This window comes from Cordyceps javanica, chromosome 3, assembly GCF_051103115.1.
Source record: "Cordyceps javanica chromosome 3, complete sequence".
Lineage (NCBI taxonomy): Eukaryota > Fungi > Ascomycota > Sordariomycetes > Hypocreales > Cordycipitaceae > Cordyceps > Cordyceps javanica.
Genome location: NC_139297.1, coordinates 4643800 through 4667478, shown reverse-complemented (window position 1 = coordinate 4667478; position 23679 = coordinate 4643800). Strand labels below are relative to the sequence as shown.

The window sequence follows — 23679 nt, the reverse complement described above, 5'->3', positions numbered from 1 at the left end:
AGGAAAAAAGCAAAATAACAGACCTGACGGGGTTTCAGAAATTCTCGTAGCTGGGGTCTTATGTTGGCAGTAACTAGTTGCTCTTGTTGTTGTTGGTCTTGTTGTTGTTGTTGATGGATGGTATGGTATATTGTGCCAGAGTACTCCGTAACTAGAGGCTGAAGGGCGTGATTGGTTGCATGGCTGGTTCACAACGGCGTAGGTGTCTCGGCAGGGTTCAAACGGATGGGATAAACGGGATAAATGGGATAAATGCCAGACCTGGAAAACCTAGAATCCGGGATTCGCCGTGTTTCTGAATGATTGAATGGCAGTGGATCAATAATACTACTCAGTACGGAGTACGGACAGTTGCTTTCTGGGCATGTGCCGGACTCAACGTCCGTGCATTGTAACCAAGTCCGGCAAAGAATGAGATGAATCCGGGACCAAGTGCTGCAGGGGTTTACCACAAGTCAGAAAGACAAGTGCAGGGGCTTTAATCACGAGACAGAAGAAAGGAAAGGAAAAGGGAGAGGAAAAAGAAAACATACGCACACGTGGCTGCGACCGATTGCCTCATGCCCGATGCAAGCAGACCCTTGCACACCGAGACATTACTGGTAACTAAGCGGCATCCTTCTTACGCTGAGAATTTCCTTGTCATGACTCCAAAACCACAAGCAGGGTTCGTCAGACCGTCACGAGTCGTGAACACACACTCTCTCTCTGTCTCTCTTTGCCTCGCTCTCTCCCTTGGATCGCCTTGCCCGACTTGGCGCGTTTTGTCATTAATCAATGTCGCAAGCACCGGGATTTTATTTCAGCTTTGCAAAAAAAAAAAAAAAAAAAAAAAAAAAAAAAAGGAAAATGGGGGTAAAAAGGGTTTAGTATACTTGATTTTGCAAGGGAGTCAGTAAAAAAGAGAATGAAGCTGCTCGTGCCGGGCACACATCAGCGGCCGGCTGCGCAACTCCGCGGCCGCCCTCCCCCGGGTCCCCGCGGCTGGCCAGGCTACAGTGTACACTATGCGCTATACTCAACCCTAGCCCAGAGAAGAAAAAAAAAGGCGGGAGGCGTCCCGGTGTCTCGTGTACAACATGACAAAGAGAAACCTATATTTTTTTTTTTTTCCATCAGAGAGGATCCGCGGTCGTGGGGTGGAAAAAGGATGATGAGTCTGATTTCGACCAGTCTTCTCCCCCCCTCTCCTCCCCCCCCCCCCCCACACACATCCCCTGCTACACTGGTTACGTTCATTGCTCTCTTACTCGCACACCGAGCCTTCACGTCACAACATTTGAACATGGTACTGTCTCACCCCAAGCTCAGCCCGGTGTGCATCGTCGTCATTTTGCTCTTTTGACAGCGGCACCATCTACATACTTAGTACAACCCCAGCGCGCGCCCGCCCGTCGGCCTTTCATGCAGCCCTTTATTTGGTCCCTTGCCGGTCCGACCATGTAACATGTATATTTTAGGAGCGGCATGTTCTGGTTGCTCGCATAACGATTCGCGTGCGCTCGAACCCGCCACCCCTCCCTCCTTCCCTCCTCCAAAGCCACTTTCTCATGCGGCCAACGGGTGGTGGTGGAATTTTACATGTCGCAGAAGGGTTCAGTCGCTCGCTACTTACAGGGAGGGAGGCGGGGGGGAAAAGCAAAAGGTTCGATTTAGGCCTGTTGATGTAAATCGGCCCGTGTTTGCATAATCGCGTAGACGGGTGCGTCTCGATCGTTGTTCTAATGCCTTTCCGGTATTGAAACGGAATGTATAACGCGTGCATGACGTAGTAGAGTTTATGCCGCAAGCATAGTATATAAAGGCGCGAAAAAAAAATTAGATGAAAAAAAAAAGAAGGAGGAGAAAATACAACGCATTGTTCCGTTATTCAATCAATTAGAAACACCAAGAAAGAAAAATTCTAGCCGAAATGAAGGACGCCAAGGAAGTGATCCAGGAGTTCAACGAGCTCGTCAACATGACGGCGTCGGAGCTGGAAACATGGCTCCAGTCCGACGACTCTGGCGAGGCTGGTTGGCCCAAGGACAACGGCGGGGAGGAGACGGTTGGTCACGAGAGCGGCCGCAAGATTACGGAGATTTTGAAATCGAACCCGTCCAAGGATCCCCAGAAGTATAACGACGATCAGATAAGCCATATGAGAAAAGTGGTGGCTTATTGCAAGCGCCACTTGGCGCAGGAGGAGCAGAGCCTAAAGAACAAATCGGAGAGCGAGGCCAAAAAGACAAAGTCTTACATATCACTAAAGAACTGGGGTCACGATCCACTGAAGAAGAGTGGTGATAAGACGTCGAGCAAGCAGTCTGGGAAGAAGGAGGCCAAAGAAGACGACCAGGCCAAAGACGACGACGGCGACGACGGCGACGACGGCGACGACGGTGAACAGTCGGACAAGGAGACCGGGGACAAGCGCAAGAGAAACGACAAAGCCGGCGCACCAGAGCCCAAGAAGCATCGGACCAGACAGAGTCAGTCCCGTCCGACGCTATTCGTAGCAAACTACAGGCGCTTTTACTGACACAACCTCTTTTTCAACAGATTCCAAGGAGGAAGACTCTGGCTCCAAGGAGGAGGCGGACAAGAACGGGGACGATGACAAGGGGGGCGAGGACGAGGAGGCTGCCGACGAAACAAGCCGCGACGAGGCAAAAGACAACGACAACAGCAAGTCGACGTCGTCGAGCAAGGGACCCAAGCCCGGCGAGACGGTAAGCTGGAACTGGGGCAACGGGCAGCCAGAGGGCAAGGTCCTGGACGTCAAGGAAGAAAAGTACGTGCTGCCACGCATGAAGGTGGGCTATTGAAACGCTGACAATATCATCAGGGCAACCATTACCACGAAGCGTGGTAGCAAGGTCTCGCGCGACGGCAGCGAGAAAGACCCGGCTGTGATTCTCGACACTGGCAAGAGCAAAGCGATCAAGTCAGCGCATGAGCTCAACTAGTGTAACTGTCAACGCTTGGGTGGTTTCATGTACAGGTTATAGCGCTTTGTAGCCCGAAATAGTAGACAAGAGACAAAAAGTATTGCTGCAATCATCGTTGCCGAGCCCACCTGGTATGACATTGATGCTCTCTCTCTCTCTCTCTCTCTCTCTTCCCTTCCTCCGCTGGACGCTACTTGGAATGGTGGTTGTTAATAAAAAGTGGCGTCTGGGGGCTCAATCTGACGCAGCCGCCACGCCAGCCAGATGAAGAATAGAGCTGCATGAACTACCGGCCCCCGGTCCAGCAAGGCTATGAATTCGCCAGGGTCTGGGTCCAGGATGTTGTGTCGTGCGCTCGCTTGGCACGAGAAGAGGACGTCGTCTAACCGGGCGACGGTCCAACGGTTCTGTGACAATGACAGGTGGCAGGGCACAAAGCAACCCTGAGTAACGTAACGAAGCAACACGTTTTATGGAGTGTTTCGGTTATAGCATTATACCATTCCAGCCGGGTTTACGTCTTGGTACTTGTACCATCTCCACGTTAGCCGTGGGGTGCCAGACGGGCTAGTTGGTTCCTTTGGGACACCGACCAAAAGTAGGCCAGCATTGTGAATCGCATCTGGCCGGCCAGCCAGCCAAGGGCAGGTCAAGGGGTAAGTAGTACGGGCGGTACCTACCGTTGTTGCATAACGGAGAAGCGCGCGAAGCCTCTTGGAGCGCATTCTCAGCAAAGCGACGGTGGGGGAAGGACGGTGGTGTGCATGCAGAGGAGGTCCGAAGCGTGACCGCGGAAGTGTCTCCGTGGCAGGGTAGCTGATGCTGATGCAGGTGCAAGGCGGGTAGAAGCCGATTCATGGCAGTCGTCTGTTTCCTTTTTTCCGGCGCCGCGGCGCTGCACGAGTCAACTCTGAAGGATGCGATGTGGCGGAGCCTTTGCATGGCGACGGCCAAGCCTCAGGGTAAGGGAATTTCTCTCGGCCGTCTGGTGGGCGGTAGCTACTGACTCCTGAGTAACTGCGCAGGTGGGCGGTCGCAGTCAGCTAGAGATCGGCCAGCGCGCGAGGGCGCCCATTGGCGGCGAGCTGTCGATCTCCAGTCTGGTCGGTGCCGTGTCGTTGTGTCAAGTCGAGCAAACTTCAATGCACTTCAGCCCAACAAGCCAACCAGGGACACAGCCAGGGCCTGATCATAATCCAGATCCGACTCCCCCTCCCACCCTTGTACATAGCCCGCCCAACTAAGTACTTCTTAGTGAATCCCATGGACGATGTCCGCAGGTAGCATTGATATCGGCGGGCCAATAGACTCCACTGATGGAGGGCAGACGGATCTGCCACACAGACGCGTAGGCTCTTTGGCACTGCGCCGAGGGCCGGCGCGCGGGCCACGCAGGTCAAGTCCGTACGAGCTTACTCTGACTGTGGTGAGGAGCGATTTAGGGTACGTCGTCGGTGTAGGTCAGGTATAGGCCTACGTAGGCATGCAGGCGCTGTGCTGTTGGCATCTCGAGATTGTCGTGTTGGAGGGGGCGAGGAGGTACCTGGGCGGGCATCCGTAGACGTAGTGGGAGCTGCTGCAACGTATCAGTGATGTGAGGCCACTTGCTACTAGCTACTACCTGGGTAGGCAGCTCACTGGTAGGTAGGTAGGTACCTACAGCAAAAGAAGGCACCTGTAAGTATGTAGCTGGCGGCTTAGGTAATTTAGGCCAGTACCTTGGTACGGTTATTCGGTCGGGTAACCTTGGGGTACGTCGGCCGCCTGTAAAACGCCAGATACAGTGGCCCACTCGCTTCAGTTGGGCCCACTGCAACCCTTTCCTCCCACCTCCAAGGTACTTTAGTAGGTTATGCGCACCTGGCTAAGGTAGGTACGCTTCGGGAACATACTCAGCCAAGGAACCTGATTGCCGGCTTATGTGCCTGCTTTTCGATTGCTCATGCTTTGCTCCCCATTTCCCCTTGCCTCAATTTGCTCACTACCCAAGGTCATGGATTGATTGGTACACATGTACTTACTCAAGTTGATTAGATGGGCAGATAGGCGAGTGCTTGGGTAGGCACCCAAATGCGTACTTGCCCACGTATACTAACATACCTGTGCTGGCTGCTATGCTGCTACGCTGCTACGCTGTTACCTGGGTTCTGTCATTCACTCGCCCCAGCCAAAACCAACCCAGCCCGCTTAGGCTAATAAACCCAAGCCAATACTGAGCGAGTACCTGCCTACCTTAGGTACCTAACTAGGTAGGTACGCAGGTACTTGAGTCGTCACACGAAAGTCGTCACACAGTATCCGTAAAGTCCACTAAAAATGTACTACTGGTCCGCTGTCCACGCCCGTTATCCACCAGCTGCTTCTCACAGCGCCCCGTCAAGCAAACTTGGGCCGCCCTACCTTTAAGTCGTCGCATATCCCCCACGGCGGCACGCTCTTCTTTGACTTCTCCCCATCCATGGTCCGCAGCGCCGTCTCTCCTCTACGCCGCCTGCTTCTCTCTCTACCCTTTCCTTCTTATACTCTCCCTCGCCCTCTCTCACCTTGCTCGATACCCATCCTGACATCCTATCGTTGCCGCCGTTATACCATGCCTCCTTCAGTCCTGCCGGACCCTGCGTCCGCGCTCGGCCGCCAAGAGACCTTGGTCACGCTCCTGACGGACCGTCTGGAGAAGCCCTCACTCGATGATAGGCAATATCGCGTCATCCGACTCGACAATGGCCTCGAGGCCCTCCTCGTCCACGACCCGGAGACCGACAAGGCCAGCGCTTCCCTCGACGTCGACGTTGGCAGCTTCTCTGATGAACCGGGCATGCCTGGCATGGCCCACGCCGTTGAGCATGTGAGTCGCCGCATGTGCAATTGATGTGCCAAAATCTCCCTCTCAAGTAACTCAGTGCTGACATATCTCTCCCCTCCAAGCTCCTCTTTATGGGTACTCAAAAGTACCCCAAGGAAAACGAGTACGGTCATTACCTGTCCTCCCACGGCGGCTTTTCCAACGCCTACACAGCCAATACGTCGACAAATTACTATTTCGATGTTGATGCCAAGCCAGCCAACGACGAGGAACCTACCGAAACAAACCCTTCTCCTCTCTACGGCGCTCTTGACCGTTTTGCACAGTTCTTCATCGAGCCGCTATTCCTATCAAGTACCCTGGACAGGGAGCTGAGAGCCGTCGATTCAGAGAACAAGAAGAACTTGCAGGAGGACGCCTGGCGTCTCCAGCAACTCGACAGGTCGCTGTCAAATCCCAACCACCCCTACTGCCACTTCTCCACCGGCAACCTCGAGGTTCTCAAGACCATCCCTGAGTCGCAAAAAATCAATGTGCGTGACAAGTTCATCGAATTCCACGCCAAGCACTATTCCGCCAACCGCATGAAACTCGTTGTCCTTGGCCGTGAATCGCTCCAGGTCCTGCAGAAATGGACGGCCGACCTCTTCTCCGCCATTGTGAACAAGAAACTACCCCAGAACAGGTGGTCGCAAGAGGTTCCCTTCAGACCTGATGATCTCGGTATTCAGTGGTTTGCCAAACCTGTCATGGACACGAGGCAACTGAATCTCACTTTCCCCTTCCTCGACGAGGAGGAATTGTACGAATCACAGCCGGGTCGATATATTTCACATCTCGTTGGCCACGAAGGACCTGGAAGCATCATGTCCTACATCAAGAGCAAAGGCTGGGCCAACAGCCTTTCAGCGGGCGGATACTCCCTATGCCCGGGCACTCCCGGCATCTTTGAAGTTCAAATAAGATTAACCGAAGAGGTAGATTTGCCGCCTAAATTCCTCTCCTGGCCCCCAAGACACAGACGAGTTGCTAACTTCCTGCAGGGCCTCAAGAACTACCCCGAAATCGTCAAGATCTTCTTTCAGTATGTGTCGCTGCTGCGTCAGTCACCTCCACAAGAGTGGATATTTCAAGAGCAACAAGGCATGGCCGACGTGGACTTCAAGTTTAGGCAAAAGACACCCGCCAGTAAATTCACCAGCAGAATCAGCTCCGTCATGCAAAAGCCTCTACCGCGCGAATGGTTGCTGAGTGGTCACAGTCGCCTGCGTCGTTTTGACGCGGATTTAATCTCAAAAGCCCTGGAGCTCCTTCGCCCCGAAGCACTACGCATGAATATCGTTTCTCGCAATTTTCCAGGGAGTTGGGAGAAGAAGGAGAAGTGGTACGGTACAGAATATACCGCCTCCAGGATCTCCGAAGACCTCATGGCTGAGCTCAAAAGAGCTGCTTCGGTTTCAGCAGCCGAGAGGCTACCAGATCTCCACCTGCCGCACAAGAACCAGTTCATTCCTAACAAGCTTGAGGTGGAAAAGAAGGAAGTGGCGGAGCCGGCAACCTCGCCTCGGCTTTTGCGCAACGACCAACTCGCCCGCACCTGGTGGAAGAAGGATGACACCTTCTGGGTGCCCAAGGCTAATGTCATTGTCAGCCTTAAAAACCCTATTATACACGCCACGGCGGAGAATGGGGTCAAAGCTCGACTTTTTGCCGAGCTGGTCCGGGATGCTTTGGAGGAGTACTCTTACGATGCTGAGCTCGCGGGCCTGCAGTACACTGTGTCCCTTGATTCGCGTGGCCTATTCCTGAATGTCTCGGGCTATAATGATAAGCTCCCGTTGCTGCTAGAGCAAGTCGCCGTGACCATGCGCGATATCGAGATCAAGGCAGATCGGTTTGATATTGTAAAGGAGCGGTTGACTCGCAGTTACGACAACTGGCAACTACAAACATCATACCAGCAGGTAGGCGACTACATGTCTTGGCTTCATGCAGAGCGTGACTATGTCACTGAGGAGCTAGCTGCCGAACTTCCGGACATTACCATTGATGCCGTGCGTAGCTTTCAGAAGCAGATGCTTGCTCAGATGTACATTGAGGTTTACGTTCATGGAAACATGTATAAAGGGGATGCCATCAAAGTAACGGACCTTTTGGCATCGTCTTTCAGATCGAGAATTCTGCCACCTAACCAGTGGCCCATCATCCGATCACTAATTATTCCACCCGGCTCGAACATGGTGTACAGGAAGACGCTGAAGGATCCGGCCAACGTCAACCATTGCATCGAAACTATCTTTTATTTCGGGGACCGCGGCGATCGCAGGACTCGCGCGCGAGCTTTACTCATCGATCAAATGATTCATGAGCCTGCCTTTGATCAGTTGCGCAGCCAGGAGCAGCTCGGATACATTGTGTTTGCCGGCATGCGCAACTTTGCGACCACCTGCGGCATACGGTTCTTGATCCAGTCTGAAAGGGAGCCGGAGTATCTAGACCGGCGTGTGGAGGCTTTTCTCATCCAGTTCGGTCTGGTTTTAGATAAGATGCCCGACTCTGAATTTGAGAGCCACAAGAGAAGCTTGATCAACAAGAGGTTGGAGAAGCTCAGGAATTTGGACCAGGAGTCTTCTAGGCACTGGGCCCAAATCTCAAAGGAATACTACGACTTTGAGCAATGTAAGCGATGGCAAATCTTGTTTCACATGGAAATTCAAGCTAATTTTGATGATGCAGCTCAATTGGATGCCGCAGAGGTAAAACTCGTCACCAAGGCAGAGATGGTTGATTTTTACAACAGGCACCTTCACCCTTCCTCGGCGAGCCGTGCGCGTATCGCAGTACACCTTCACGCGCGGGGTGCTGTTGAGCGTGATAACAAGGTTATTGACGCGCTTGGCAAAGCAGGCTTTGTGGATGTCCCGGAGCAGGACCGCAAGAGCATAGACTTGATCAAGGCTCATCTGCAAGCCAAGCACAAGCCGTCCGAGGCAAGTCTGGATAGCATCATTGCGTCGATGAAGGAGCTCGGTCTGGTACAGACGGCCCACCCCGAGGATGATGCAGAGGCGATCGCCAACGGCGGGGAATGTGCTGTCGATACTGCGCAAGAGATTGAAGACGTTCGCCTGTACAAGTCGGGCCTGCTGGCAAGTTCGGGAGCACGCCCGGTGAAGCAGTTGAGCGAATTTAAGGACACCGACTCGAAGCTATGAGTTGACGGGGACGAGAGGGGAAGAGGTCAAAAGATAGACATTCCTAGAACGGCAACTTGTTTGTGGTGGGCCGAGGGCGCCTTTGACACGATCGCATATAGAAGTGATGACTACGACTTTTCCACGCGGATATTTTTTTGAGCTGGTTTGGACGGCTGGCAGACTTTGTACTAGCGCTGGTACCCATGCATGTATAGATGATGATTTAATACTTTTTTTGTGCGGTATGGCAATTTGACTTGTTTGGTTACGACGTGAAGACTAGGTGGAATGATCTGCACGTGTATTACCAGTAGATAGATGGTGGATTTGTTTGCTACGACTAGCGGTCAAATCGAAAATGGAGAAGGCAACGTAGCTTGCTCGTAGTAAGGATAGCCACGCGGAGTCCCTCGGCATCGGGAAAGGGAAGAGATGTGTCATGGTTTAGACTTTGGTATACGTAGCAATGGCTGTTTTGGACGTGGTCTCTGGGGCAAGAAGTGACACGCTGGGATGACGCAGTGCCTGTGCGGCAAAAGACGGCCGGCGAGAAGTGCCCACCAGTTCAGCTAGTAGGCCCGAAGCTCAATGGCGCTTGTTATTGGTGGACGAACGCTTACCTCTAAGCGAGCCTGGCCACTCTTTGGATATGTCGAGGAGAGATAGTTGCACGGGGCGGCATAGAAGGGAAGATGCGAAAGATGGGCAACAAATTGGTCGGGGAGGGCTACAGAGAGGGAGGGGTGTTTAGTATGGCGTTGCCCCCCCTTGCGACCCTAATAAGACGGAACGGCTAATCTATTTTTACAGTTTATTTTACAGCCTAAATTTCATAATGTGATGCAGGACAACCTTCAGCCGCCGCTTCAACGGCAACGGATGGTGTCTAGTGAATCAAAAGAAATTCAGCCTACTGTCCACGGCTACCGGAAGAGGAAAACAAAGGAAAGAGAAGAAGAAGGAGGGAGGGGGAGAGAAGAAAACTTTGAATCGTCACATCATAGTGCATGCTAGTAGTTGATTGATATGGTCTTTGTTATTTCCCCCTCCGATGGTATCCCTGATTGAGAGTCTCCCCGCCACAGCCTTTCAGAAGCCCTCTACTAGACCCACCCAAAACGCCCTGTCTCCCTCCACAGCGCCCGATATTTGGAGCCCGGTCAGATTTCTCTCTTTTTGGGTTTTTTTTTTTTGCAAAATCGCAAGAGAGAGAGAGAGAGAGATTGCGAGAGAGGGTCATCATCGTTCTTGGCTTCCACCCGGAACAAAAAAAAACCCCCTCACCCCTCCCCCTCCTAATAAAAAATTTCAAGCAATACGTCACGAGGCTAGCTTCTTCATGCACCTCTCCATCCTCGCTCCTGCAGCACCGACTCCATCACCACCATCCTGCCGCTGCCGCTGCCGCTGCCGCCGTGTCGCCGCTTGTTTGTTGCTCGAGCTGCCCGCCAAGCAGCTCAACCTTCAAGACGTATTCCTCAAAGAAGAGAAAGCTCGCCGCCAGACCGTCCTGCATCGGGCAGCCCGATCCGTCGTCGCCTGACTCGCCTGAGCCCGATACTGTCCTGCCCTCCTGCGAGCCCGCCGATCACGACCGCGACCACGACCACCACGTCGCCTACTCCTTCACCACCGCCACCTCGGTAGACGACGACCGCCGGAGCGCCCACCGCGAGAGCAGCCCCGTCTACCTGCGATCCGACTCGCTCCAGCCCGCCTCCAGCCTTCCTGCCCGGTTCCAGGCTGCTGCTGCTGCTGCTGCTGCTGGTTCGACGGTCGACGGCGCCAACGCCCGCCCCCCCTCGCTCCGTGACTACGCCTCCTCGGCCGCCTCGTCCCCTTGCGCGTCGGCCTATGCTGACTTGTCCCTCGACGGTGAACGGGGAATTGACGAGGCTGGTTCTGCGGTGACCTCGCTGCCGAGAAGCCAGTCTCCGTTTCGAGTGTCTAGACGGGCCATCATGAATGGTGACGCTGAGTTGCCCCACCGCTCCTCCTCGCCGCTCAAGCGTCGTGCCTCCAGCATGGACCCCGAGGCCGATGCCGCGTCTCGCAACGACCCGGATGTCAGCATGAATTCGTCCCAACCCACGCCGACTGCCAAGCCCACCGAGGCCCCAAGGGCCATGAGCGTCGACCCGCCAGAGGGTGCTGACGCCCCAGCACAGAGTAAGCTTCCAACCTAACCACCACGGCGTGAGCAGAGTGCGGTTCAGTTCTAGCTAACGTCAATTGGAAACGCGACAAGACCTGCCTCCTCTTGCCGAGCAGATCAAAATTATTGAAACACTTCTCAAGGCTTTCGAAGATGCCCCCATCGCCGAGGGCGACAAAGCTTATCTTGTTTCCAGAGTATGGCTCGACAAGGCCCGATCTCTGCAGGGACCGACCAAGGGTGCGCCCGAGGTCGAAGATGTGCAGCTCGGCCCGGTCGACAACTCGGACATCATCGACCAAGCCATCAAGGACCCCTCTGGTGTCATTTTTACCCGCCTCAAGCCCGGTGCCGACCAGGAATTGTTTGCTCTCTTCCCGGAAGACGCCTGGAAACTCGTTGTGGAGTGGTATGGTCTCATGGAGGGACAAGAGCCCATCCTTCGCTTTGCTATCAACTCAGCGGATGGTGGAGAAGCCAACATTCTTTACGAGTTTCACCCCCCAATCTTCCGCGTTCACCGCGTGTGGTCAGAACTCAGCCCGCTGCCTATTGAGCAGGCTCTAAAGGCGAACAACCCTCCTGCGATTATCGCTCCCAGAAGTCGCGGCGCAAATCTCCAAGCATTTTTAAAAGATATCAAAACTTGGGCGGGCATTCCGCTCAACCGCAAGGTCCTTGTCCATCAAGTGCGAACACCTACCGCTGTGCCCGCTACCCAGGATGCGGGATCCGCATTGACGCCGCCAGATTCTCCTGGTCACGATGCCGAAAGCGCCGACGGCCTCTGGCCAAAACTGCTTGTTGACTTGCCCACCTTTGCACAGTCTCGTAACTATCGCGAACATCTGTCTCATATCCATGATAAAACAGACGGCAAATACAACAGCACCGTTCAGTTGCACATGAAGAACCTGGTCGCAGATGCAACCTTGGTACTGGATGAAATGATTGACAATAAGTTCTCGGTGAGCACATACAAAGGTCAGCAGACAAAGCCGCAAAAGACTATATCAAACCGCTCTGGTTTTTCGTCCAAGCCGAACAGCGCTAGAAGCAGTCCGGGCCCCGAGGGCATCATGACCAGAGGCCGTGCTGGTAACAAGAAGAAACTGGGACGCAGTGTCGGCGTCGTCGGTCTGCACAACCTTGGCAACACCTGCTACATGAACTCGGCGCTGCAGTGTGTCCGTAGTGTCGAGGAATTGACCAAGTTCTTCATTACTGACGCATATGTGGACGAGATCAACAAGACCAATCTCTTGGGTTACAACGGCAAAATGGCCTCAGCCTACGGCGGTCTTCTACGCGACATTTACCAGGAAGGCCGTGGCTCGGTCAGCCCACGAGACTTCAAGAGCACTGTCGGCAGATGCCGAAGTACTTTCTCTGGCTGGGGCCAACAGGACTCCCAAGAGTTTCTTGGCTTCCTTCTTGACGCTCTTCAGGAAGATCTGAGTCGGGTCAAGAACAAGCCTTATATCGAGAAGCCTGATTCTACTGATGAAATGATTGATGATCCTGAAGCGATTCGCGAAATGGCTGCCAAAGTCTGGGACATCACCAGACTACGAGATGATTCGGTCATTGCCGACTTGTTTACCGGCATGTACAAGTCGACGCTGAAATGCCCCGAGTGTGGTAAGATAAGCATTACATTTGACCCTTTTAACACTCTGCCGCTTCCGCTTCCGTTGGAGACTGTGTGGAGCAAGACGGTCAAGTTTTTCCCTCTGAACGATGTACCTGTCAATATCGACGTCGAGCTTCCTAAGCACAGCTCCATCGAAGTTTTGAAAGAGTATCTATCTCTTCGCACCGGCGTGCCGGTTGAGCGACTGTTGGGCGCCGAGGAATTCAAAGACCGGTTTTTCAAGATTTACGATGACAGCCAAGACGTTTCCGAGGAAATCACGCAGTCCGATGTGCCCACATTCCATGAGCTGGAGTCCGTGCCTACCAACTGGCCCTCCAAGATGCGGCCTCAGAAGTATCGCTCAATGGTGGATGTTGATGCCCAACCTGAGGATCTCGACGACTCTCGTACGGAGAGAATGGTCGTGACAGTTTTACATCGTCGTCCCAAAAGTCACGGTCGTCCAGAAGGCATTTCACCCCCTCACTTCATTACCTTGACCAGGGAAGAGGCATCCGACTACGACGCCATCAGGCGCAAGATTCTCGAAAAGGTTGCAACATTTTCTACCTGGAGTAAACTCGCGATCGACGACGAAACAGACGGCACCGACACGGACATGGTGGCCGCCTCGGATGCCGACTCTTCAGGGGAGGGCAAGGTGGCGGCAAAGTCGGTAGAGGGCGAAGACGATATGGTCGATGTTACAATGAAAGATGCCAGTGCTGCGCCAACTGGGCCAACCGGACCATCTGGACAGCCCGCTCTGCTAAAGCGATTCAACAAAACACGACCTAAATTTGTGGACTCATCCGCACGACTAAGCCCTTCACTGCAAAACCTGTTTGAATTGAGATACTTTGCCAGCCCCGGCGACGGGGCCATCCCTACCGGGTGGCAATCTACAGACAACAACAGAACGTTACCCAGCTTGTCAGACCGCATGCCACAGTTGTCTGACAAGGGTGAAGAAAGCGCGACCCCGGAGAGCTCAACAGGTGATGGATCCGAGAATGATAATGATGATGAAAATGAGAATGAAGACGAAAAAGACGAAAGAAGCCTCGAAGACGAAAAAGAAGAGCCGGCCCAAACACGTATGGCTGAGGAATCCAGCGAGGAAGACATTGCTCGTCATTTTAACCGCGGAGGGCGTAATCAAAGGCCAGGTGGCCGGAAGAAGTTCAAAGGTCACAAGACCTATGGCAAACGCGGCAATAAGCGACGAGACAAGCACGCGCGACCCGGCAAATCCAATGGTTATGCGCAGGTTCTCCCGCAGCCGTTGCCACCGGCCGTTGCAGATGGCGGGCCGCTCATCCGCCTGCATGAGGGTATCGCTGTGGATTGGAACGACGATGCCTGGGAGATGGTCTTTGGCGGAAATGGCAAAAATCTGGCTGAAGGGACTAGAACTTTTCTCGAGCTGGAGTCGCTACAGGACCCCGTTATCAAGATCAACCAGCGCCGACGCCAGACTCGTAAGTCTAGGGGCATCACTCTGGACGAGTGCCTGGACGAGTTCGAGCGGGCCGAGATTCTTTCGGAGCATGATATGTGGTACTGCCCGCGATGCAAAGAACATCGCCGTGCGAGCAAAAAGTTTGATTTGTGGAAGACTCCAGACTACCTGGTTGCTCATTTGAAACGCTTTAGCAGCAGCGGATGGCGACGAGATAAGTTAGATGTGCTTGTGGACTTTCCGATTGAGGAGCTCGATCTGACGGCCCGTGTCGTTGAAAAGGAAGAGGGCAAGTCGGAAGTGTACGATTTGATTGCCGTGGATGATCACTATGGCGGATTGGGCGGCGGTCACTACACTGCGTACGCCAAAAATTTTGTGGACGGCAGGTGGTACAACTACAACGACTCTTCGGCCAGCCTCGTGTCAGACCCGCAGTCTGTAATTACCAGCGCCGCATATCTGCTTTTCTATAAGCGCCGTGCATCTGGCCACCTGGGCGGGCCTCGCTTCGCAGCGATATTGGACAAGTACGAGAAGGACACGACGGAAGAAGAGAGCGGCGGGGACGACGACGCTAGCGGCAAGGCGGACGAAGACCTACCGGCGTACCAGGGACGGACCCTGGGCGACCGGCGACCGAGCACAGAAGATGAGTCTGGACCCAGCACGTTCAGCGCGTTGCGCGGCGAGTCTCTCATGACGCAGACTTGGAGCTTTGGGGGTTTGGACAGCGGAGCCGAACAATCCACGGGGGCAGTCAGCGACGCTGCTCAGTTTGAATCGTCGGAAGACGACGGAAATGCGCAAGGCATCTACGAAGCAGACACGGTGATGGGCGGCGCAACTGGAGACGCGGTGGGGACGGTTGAAGCAGAGGATGAAGGGGCCAGGGCTGGGGAGGACAAGGCTGTGGAGGCTGATGCGGAGAACGTCAAGGCGCAGTAGGCGAAGACGAACCGGTGATCGAACTGAGAGGGGTTGGTGTGATGAAAACGAGAATCATGCCAGACGACTGGCGCAGGTCATTTTTATATACACATGACATTTCCTTACAGCATGGTTATTGGGAGGGTAGAAGGGACATTTCTCTGCAGCCTTTTTCAAGGAGTAGGAGAAGAAGAAGAAAAAATAAAGACTCTAGAGTAACAAAAATACACACATATACACACAAGAGCTTGGCTTGGAAGCCGCGACGTGAATTTACGGCAGACGTCTTGGTTGCGGCGTGTGAGGCGCAGTGGACAGAGGACTGTTGTAAGGATGGGGATCAATGTGCAAGTGCCGAGGAGGAGAGCATTGTGATGGATGACGAAATATTTGTTGGGTTTGAGGGATGCTGCGAGGTGACGCTCGGTTCGGTTGGTTTGCAGCAAGAGATCGCTGAACCTGTGAGGGGTTAGAGGACCCGATAGAGAGGTGTGGAGTTTTGTCAAGCGGCAAAAAGAAACGCGGCAGAAACGAGGAAGAAACGCGGGGACGGCAAGTGTCACTTTTTTTTGGCCTTTTTTGTCACTAATCTTTGCTGCTTTTTTTTTTTTTGTCTCATCTTGTCTGGCATGGAGTTCCAAGGTTCGGCTGTTGAACAGGAAGCTTTGGACAAGATTCGGAGCCTTGCCTGTGGGCTTTATTCCGCGAACCCTTCTCCCTGCCCTGCCCCCCCCGCTGCCCCTCTCCTCCTTTCCTTTCCCTGGTCTATACTAAGGTAGGGGCCGTCTCACGTACCCTGTTAGTGCGGTTTCTAGAAGGCTTCCAGACAAGGGTACTGAACGTTGATGGAGGGGAGAGAGCAGGGTGGGGGGGGGCGGTCACAGTGACTGAGTGCGGACGAGGGAGTACTGAGCAATGGACTTGTTGACAACTGTGTTGTATATTTCACCAATAGTAGAGATGTAAATATCAAGGGTCAGGAGGAGAACGGGGAGGGCGGGATAGAATGGAGGGCGGGAGAGAGGGACGACCAGATGATGATGTAGGCCGAGAACAAAGGAGATGATGGGTGGATGTCTGGGAGGGGATAAATGTTTCCGTATTGATGGGCGTGATATCCGAGACAAAGGGCGTTGATTTATTTCCGAGATTTGAAGAAAAAAAAAAGGATGCGAAAGAAACGATGGCGGATAGCGTCGGTCGGATTGTTCGAATTGACTTTTTTTGTTTACCAAGGAATCAATGTACATATGCTTCTTTTTGGCCCTTCTTTAGCTTGGGTTTTATGAATTGTCTTTTCGCGTATAGTGATTTTTTTAACAAAGAATGGGGTCAATTACCTACGCGGTACGGAGTACTAAGTACTAAGTACTGATAGTCGTCGGGTATCCCGTTAAACGCTTGAACAAGCTTTTGGGGGGCTTCCTTTTCCCCCGTCTGGACAGGGGGGGGGGGGGGGGGGGGGGGGGGGGGTTTGGTGGGGGGGGGGGGGGAGCTATCATGGGTGGAAGGGATACATACGGGGGTGTTCAAAGTGAGGGATGGAGTTATGTACCAGTACTGTGCTGATTTTTCTGGTCATTATTCTCAAAACAAATATACCATAGCCTGTACTCGGTACAAAGAAGATTGATTGTACTAAAAGGAACAGAAAAAAACTCTGTTTTATTTCTTGTTTTATATTTCCCTTCTTTTTACGTGAAATGTATGTAATTTACACCTGCATGTCGCAGGACGCGGTAGGGTGTGGTCGGATATTGACTGTGCGTGTGCAGGATGCAGGATGCAGGATACTTACTATTACTTACAGGATACAGTACCTAAGTACTCCGTACTAACATGCGGCATGCAGCGGACATTTATTACTTACCTACTCAGTACCAGCACCGCGTACCTTGGTACCTAACTTAGTCGTCACCCTGCAGGAGATTCATCTGAGATGCAGCGTTGTCCCATCCCGGTTTGTATTTTCTCCTTTTGCGGAAAAAAATAATAATAATAACATGAAAGATGAAAGACATTTTTTCCAGCTTACTCTCCGAAAACTCATGCAGTTCCGTGTTGCGCTGAACAGTGGTGCTGAACTGACAAATTAGGGACCTTATCTCGGTACTTACATGCCTGCCTCCTACCCAGTAGCCCATGATTACAGGGATCATGCCAGTGACAAACCTTGTGCCCTGTTGGAAGAGCTGCTAGTTGTTGCAGTTGCTGATACTGGCATCTGGTACTGGTACTGATAGTCTAATAGGTACGAATACAGGTGTTGACCACTGGCGCTACGTTTCGCTACGTTTCGCTACGTTTCGCTGCGTTTCGCTGGCGGTCGCCGCCATCTCTCATGGGCGGGATGGAGTGACTCTCTTCTTTTTTTTCCTTTTTTTTTCTTTTGGGCGCCGCGCGCGCACGGGCATGATAGAGTGAGTGTACGGCGAAGGGGGGAGGAGGGGAGTGGTCAAATAGCAATGAGGGAAAAAAAAATAAAGGAAAAAAAAACTAAGAGGAGAGAGAAATGGAAGAAGGAAGAGAAAGGAAAAAAACAAGCCATTTTTGCGAAACCAGGACATTGCATAACTTTGATGCATGGCGAGGACGAGGCTGCATGGAAGGAAAGGAAGGGTTCGATATCTGTTCGGTTCTTGAATCCCCCCCCCCCCTCATCCCCCCGCTTTACTTTCTTTGTTGGTTGTGCAGATTAGTGTGTCAGTAGCCTTGGGCTCGCTTCTGCTTTCTCTTTGACCCTTTTTGGGGGGGTCATAGGGCCTTCTGTCATGCCTTCTTTCTTTTCTTTTCTTTTCCTCTCCCCGCTCGAACAAGGAAAAGATTGGTGGCTTGATAGTTAGTGGCTCAGCAGTCGCTTACCAACAGCTTACTCAGTATGGTAGCCAACAGGGGATGGTGGCGATCCCTGGATTTGCTGGTTTCTTTGTCCCTTTGTTTCTTCTTTTTCTTTTCATTTAAGGAAAATGAAGAATATGACATGTTTTATTCAATTTTCATCATACGAAAAATTTCTCTCTCTCTCTCTCTCTCTCTCTCTCTCTCTCTCTCTCTCTCTCTCTCTCTCTCTCTCTCTGCTTGTCCCATTCCTGTCCTGTAGCCCATGATGCCTTGTACACGGAACAGTGGCAAAAAAAAAAAAGAGGAAAAAGAAGAAAAGAAGGAAAATGGAAATGGAAAATGGAAGAAGAAAATATAGACTAGTCCAGCGTCAGAGTCAAGCCACCCGAGCCCCCTCCCCCTCTTCCCCCCTTGTCCAATGTCCAACATCCAATAGTAGCGCATGATCCCACTCAGCCTGCCCACCTGCCAGCCTAACTTTTTCCTTCTGTAACGCTTCCAATTCCCACTTTGAAAATTCACATTCGCATTATTTGTCCGGCACAGCACCAAATTCGGACACTTTTTAGCACGCTCGGTACCTACAAGCTCCCTATTCGTACCCCGTACTCACTACCAAGGTACCTGAGCTGCTGGCCTTGCCAACAGTTCAGTTGTCTTGGGCACTATCCACTTGCCACCCACCCACCCACGCCCTTCATTAGCATCTTCCCTCCCTGCAAGCCACCTGCATGCCCGCCCGCCGTAACCTGCAATCGTCAACCCTTGTAACCCTTTCTTTTTTTCTCCTCGCCCTTCCAACAGCCCTTCTGTCATGCTTCGCTGGGGCTTCTGTAGGCCACCATCGTGAGATGGCCAAAACGCCGGGTTCTCTCTCTCTCTCTCTTTCCCTCCATCCCTTACTCTGCTACCCATTAGTAGTACTTGCACCTATCACGATCAGTACCCTACTGATATACCTTTTTATATACCGTGCCTACCTACTCCGTACTGTGCCTCGAATGCTGTCCCAGAGATTCCTCGGTCGGTAGTCCGTACTCGGCTCTCACAAGTACTCACTGATTCATGCTCGTCCCGAACATTTAACCCGCACACGGACTTTTGCTGCCACACCACTGCATTCGATCAGAGACTTGACCTGTGCAATACTAACACCCACACTCACATACTTATATACAACCACTTTGCCTTTGCCACGGCTCTCATCCACAAACATCCACTGTAGTCACCGTATTCATCTCCGTATATACACGTCGTCGCTCTAATTCCCTCCCATCGACCCCCTTGCTTGGGCGCCGGCATCGTCCTGCCCACCCCCGCCGCCCACCTAGGTACCTACCTACCCTACAATCCTCCCCATCAACTCCTCTCCCACTCGCCGTTTGCCATCACCACCCTCCTCATCCACCAGACCTCTCTCCTTCTCTTCTTCCCACACTTTCTCCCGTCTTCCTCTCCACCCATCCTCATCGCCATGGGATAATTTTAGCCCACCCATCCAGCTCCATCGCCGCCACCGATACTGATAAGAAAACCACGACATCTGATTCTGATTTCCCGCACGCGCCTCCACGGCCCATCCATCGTCCAGCCAAGTCCACCGGCGTTCCCGACCCTGTTCCAACCTTTTTTTTTTCCCACACCACCAAAACTCTCACATCTGACTGGACCACTAACCCGGCTTCCACGACTTCTTTTTTTCTTCTCCCCCCTCAAAAATCCACTTTATGGCACTCGCCTTTTGCGCTCCCTCTCCACCTTTTTACGCCCTTTTTGCGCTGAGACGCCTGTGGACTGTTGTCCGGCCTGGCACCACTTGAGCACTTGGGGCCCTTTTTTCTCTCGACTTTCTCGCTCGCTCTTTCGCTGCCGTTGTTGTCGTCGCCGTTGTCGTCGTTGTCGTCGTCGTCGCCGTTGTCGTCACCTTCTCGGTCCTGCCTTTCCCTTCTTAGCCTTGGCTCATAGGACCGAGGTCCCCTCTCTGATTTTCTACTCACTTTCCAACTACGCGCCACGCCCGCCGCTTCTTCTTTTCCTCCTGCCGCACAATCCCCGAGGCCGCCTCTCATTTGGCAAAACCCGAACAACAAGAGACTGCGCATGTAGCAACCCTGATCCGCTCTCGGGTTCCCCTTCGCACAGCCTTTTACCAACAACTACCGCGCTACAACCCCCGACCAACCCAATCCAATCCAATCTCACCCGTTGCCGGCCTCCAAACCCAATTCTCAGCCTCGACTGATCATCTCGTCCTCTTTTTTCGCCCACACCATCGCTGGCATCCCCTCTCCTCTTGCGCCGCCTGCGCCGCCTTTGTTATATTTTCCGGCCCGTCACTTTCCGCCCAGCTGCGTTACGTCGTCCAACTCTCTGTCGTACCGCGCTCTTCGCCCCTTGTCTCGCGACTTTTCCGCCGCGCCGCCCACCGTTACCAGTACCTTCGTTCTGCGCCTGCGACCTCTACCTCGACCTCTCTCGCCGTTCTCGCCTGCTTGCTGCTCATTGAGCTCTCGCAGACCTCACCTCTTCTTTTCTCCCCCCCAATCCTCTCGCCAAATTGACTTGGGCCCTACCAATTCCGCGCCGCAAAGGGGGGTCTCTACGCAGCCGCATCCTCGCCCCCCTCCAAGTGGTTGACGTGCTCCGGTCGCGAGACTGGTAGCCTTTCGTTGCCACCATGGATAGCACCGCCTGCCATGTCATCTACGTCAATCGCTCCGTCGCTCATAATCGCATCGTCCCCGCTCTCCTCGACGACCAATCTCAAAATGACGACGCCGAATATCCTGATCACGTTCGTCGCGACATCAGTCCTCTTCTAGAGGCCTTTGGTGATGGTAGGCCCCCCCACCACTACCTACCCTCTTTCTCTCTGTCCTCCTTCTCGCTTGCTCCCCCCACAGATGCGCCGCCTCCCTCCTACAGCATTTTCTTGCTAACCCTTCTACAGTCTACGTTTGCTCTACAGGTTCAGCCTGCCTTCAACATCTTCTCGCCCTCCAGGAGGACACGGGCTGCTCCATGTCCCCTGCCATTGTATTAATAGACACGCCCCATAATGAGCAACTTCGTCCTTCACACATCTCTTCCTCGCCTACTTGGACTGCCGAGCCGTTCCTGTCCGAAGACGCCCAGCCTGTTCACGTTGCCGCCCCGGATGACGAAGTCTACGGTCTCAACCTTCTCCAGCAAATCATAACCGAGTCGCACCTGCGTTCCATGGCCAAGCGCGTTGTCCCCGTCCCCATCATCTCCTATCCCGAGCCCACCACTGACCAGCCTCGCGAACAAATGACGGACGGTGCCACCGATGTGCTCTCCCCCATCCCCCTCAACACCCTCGCCGCCCATCGTCCGCTCGTTAGAAAGTGCCTCGACCTTGGCGCCGTTGATGTCATCATTAGCCCTCTCAGCTCCAAATGCATCACCACACTCGAAATTTGCGCTTACAAGGCGCATCGGGACGCTGCTCGCGAGCAACAGGAACTTCTTGAAATTGCGCACGGTCGAAAGCGCTCTTGGGTCGGCGTCAGCGACCAGGAGCCCTTTGCCTACCTGCGCGAGGCCATGGTCTCCAACCTCATGAAGGGCATCTGCCGCATGGCACCCAGCGACAACATCGTCACCTCTCATGTTTCCGTCCCGGCTCAACGCCAGTCCGACATTGCTTCCGCCGTGGCCAAGTGGCACTTTTGCGCCAATTCATTTACCGATGACGAGTTGCTCGTCGCCGCCATGTTCATGTTTCAGCACGCCCTCGCCATGCCCGAACTAGAGCCCTGGCGCATCCCCGCTGGTAAGTAGTCTCGCCACCAGCTTTCCCTCTTCACCGTGCCTTGGAGCTAGCCAAAGCCGTTGCGCTATCGAGGCCGTTTTCCGAGTGAGGCGCAGCCGTGACCTAACTGAACCACTAGATCAACTCATCAAGTTTCTCGTCGCCTGTCGCAGCGCTTACAACAGCTTTGTGCCGTACCACAATTTCCGTCACGTCGTCGATGTTCTGCAAGCAACATTCCACTTTCTCGTCAACGTGGGTGCCTTGACAGGCTATCCCGCCAGAGAGCCCACCACCCCCGTTCCGAAATCGCCCATTGCTTCGCTTCTAACCCCATTTGACGCTCTGACCCTGCTCATCACAGCCATTGGCCATGATGTCGGCCATCCTGGTGTCAACAACGGGTTTCTCGCAACCTTGAACGCCCCGCTCGCCCAGCTCTACAACGATCGCTCCGTCCTGGAATCCTTTCATTGTGCCGCTTATGCTCAGATCCTTCGCCGATACTGGCCTGCTGCCTTTGAGGATAGAGGCATGCGAGCCCTCATGATCAGCTCCATCCTGGCCACCGACATGGGCCTTCACTTTGATTACATGAAGAAGCTCGGGGACTTGCAAGAGAAGCTGCAGGACAAGAACAGCCCCGAAGGTTGGAACGGCCGTCAGCGCGAAGAGCACAAGGCCCTCGCTTGCTCGCTCATCATCAAGTGCGCCGATGTAAGCAACGTTGCCAGGCATCATGATGCCGCTGTAAAATGGATGCACATCCTGGTGGAGGAATTCTCCCGGCAAGCGTCTATGGAGAGCGAGCTATGCATCAAGTCGTCACTCATCTCTGAGCCGAAACGAGACCCGTTGTCGCTGTCTACTGCCCAACTCGGTTTTATGAACATGTTTGCGATTCCCCTCTTCCAAGGTGTCGCTGACATCATGCCCTCTCTCAAATACGCCGTGGACGAGTTGGAAATCAACAAGCAGATGTTTGAACAAAAGTTGCACGACGAAAAGTCGAGACAGGACCAGGATGATCTCGAGCGACGGGAAGTACTGCGGCAAGGAACCCTTTCACCAAAAACTCGAAGCTGGATCGCAGAGGAAGGCGATGAGAGCACTCAAGGTGTCGCCGCAACGCCACAGCGAACGGAGGGTTCTGACTCTACAGTCACTCATGCTCCCGAAAACTCTAGCTGCGGGCCGCACGATCCAGACGAGCCGGCAAAGGAAAGCAACGCCGATGCAGCAACGGCCGCTCAAGAGATGCACGACACCGTGCAAGATTTCTACAGCCCCGTCAGATCAGAACAGGATGTTCATCAGCATTTGAACGGTACATCGTCGGCTTTTGATGCTGTGCGCGACTTTGCTGATAGTGATCCTTTCCACGTTCGCCCAAGCGACGACATGGGTGCCGACGGCAAAGCGGTCTTGTCCACAAGACAGCGCTGCAGCGAGACCACCGAGGGTAGTGTTTCGGGCGCTTTTACAGGCGACTGGGCATCCCAGGCCACGAGCGCCACAGGAAAGGCCAACTTATCGCCCAGCACACAGGGTACAAGCATCGTTAGCAACGAATCGATGGACCACACCGTCGGGCTGCCTTCGTTCAACGTTTCGCCACCGGGCACGCAAAGTGACCCTCCACGTAGCAGGGAAGGCCCACCAGAGCAGGACACGAGTGAGTCCATTTCCAACTCGGGCAGCATTGGCAAGGCAGAGGGCAAGTCTCTTCGCAAGAAGACTAGCAGATTTAGGATGAAGGATTTCCCCTTTTTTAGAAGAAACAAGGGATCTAGTCCTTCGAGTCCTCCGTTGCCCGCCGCCGACGCCACGAGCTGAGCCAACGCCTCGCGATGGAGCTAGTCCTGTCGCGCATGTTTCCATTCTATTCTGTCGCCACGGGCTGCGATGCTGGAGCACCGCGCCCGACGATGACGAAAACAAAAAATTTGC

The 23679-nt window shown here is 53.5% G+C and overlaps 4 protein-coding genes across 4 annotated transcripts; all 4 read left to right on the top strand.

Annotated features, from left to right (window-relative positions):
* Positions 1–1912: 1912 nt before the first annotated feature.
* V2A60_005593 (uncharacterized protein) lies at positions 1913–2948 on the top strand (the record flags this gene model as incomplete). Its single annotated transcript, XM_083256902.1, has 3 exons — positions 1913–2471; positions 2542–2773; positions 2828–2948. 3 exons carry the CDS (start codon positions 1913–1915, stop codon positions 2946–2948), a joined length of 912 nt encoding a protein of 303 aa, XP_083113028.1.
* Positions 2949–5520: 2572 nt separating this feature from the next.
* V2A60_005592 (Metalloenzyme, LuxS/M16 peptidase-like protein) lies at positions 5521–8948 on the top strand (the record flags this gene model as incomplete). The annotated part of the gene is made up of 4 exons (XM_083256901.1): positions 5521–5775; positions 5856–6710; positions 6777–8412; positions 8470–8948. 4 exons carry the CDS (start codon positions 5521–5523, stop codon positions 8946–8948), a joined length of 3225 nt encoding a protein of 1074 aa, XP_083113027.1.
* Positions 8949–10269: 1321 nt separating this feature from the next.
* Positions 10270–15131, top strand: V2A60_005591 (putative ubiquitin-specific protease UBP12; the record flags this gene model as incomplete). The annotated part of the gene is made up of 3 exons (XM_083256900.1): positions 10270–10401; positions 10454–11099; positions 11179–15131. 3 exons carry the CDS (start codon positions 10270–10272, stop codon positions 15129–15131), a joined length of 4731 nt encoding a protein of 1576 aa, XP_083113026.1.
* A 5500-nt stretch (positions 15132–20631) lies between these two features.
* On the top strand, positions 20632–23565 carry V2A60_005590 (3',5'-cyclic-nucleotide phosphodiesterase PDE2; the record flags this gene model as incomplete). The annotated part of the gene is made up of 3 exons (XM_083256899.1): positions 20632–20791; positions 20905–21750; positions 21869–23565. The coding sequence occupies 3 exons, from the start codon at positions 20632–20634 to the stop codon at positions 23563–23565; spliced, it is 2703 nt and encodes a 900-aa protein (XP_083113025.1).
* Positions 23566–23679: the final 114 nt, after the last annotated feature.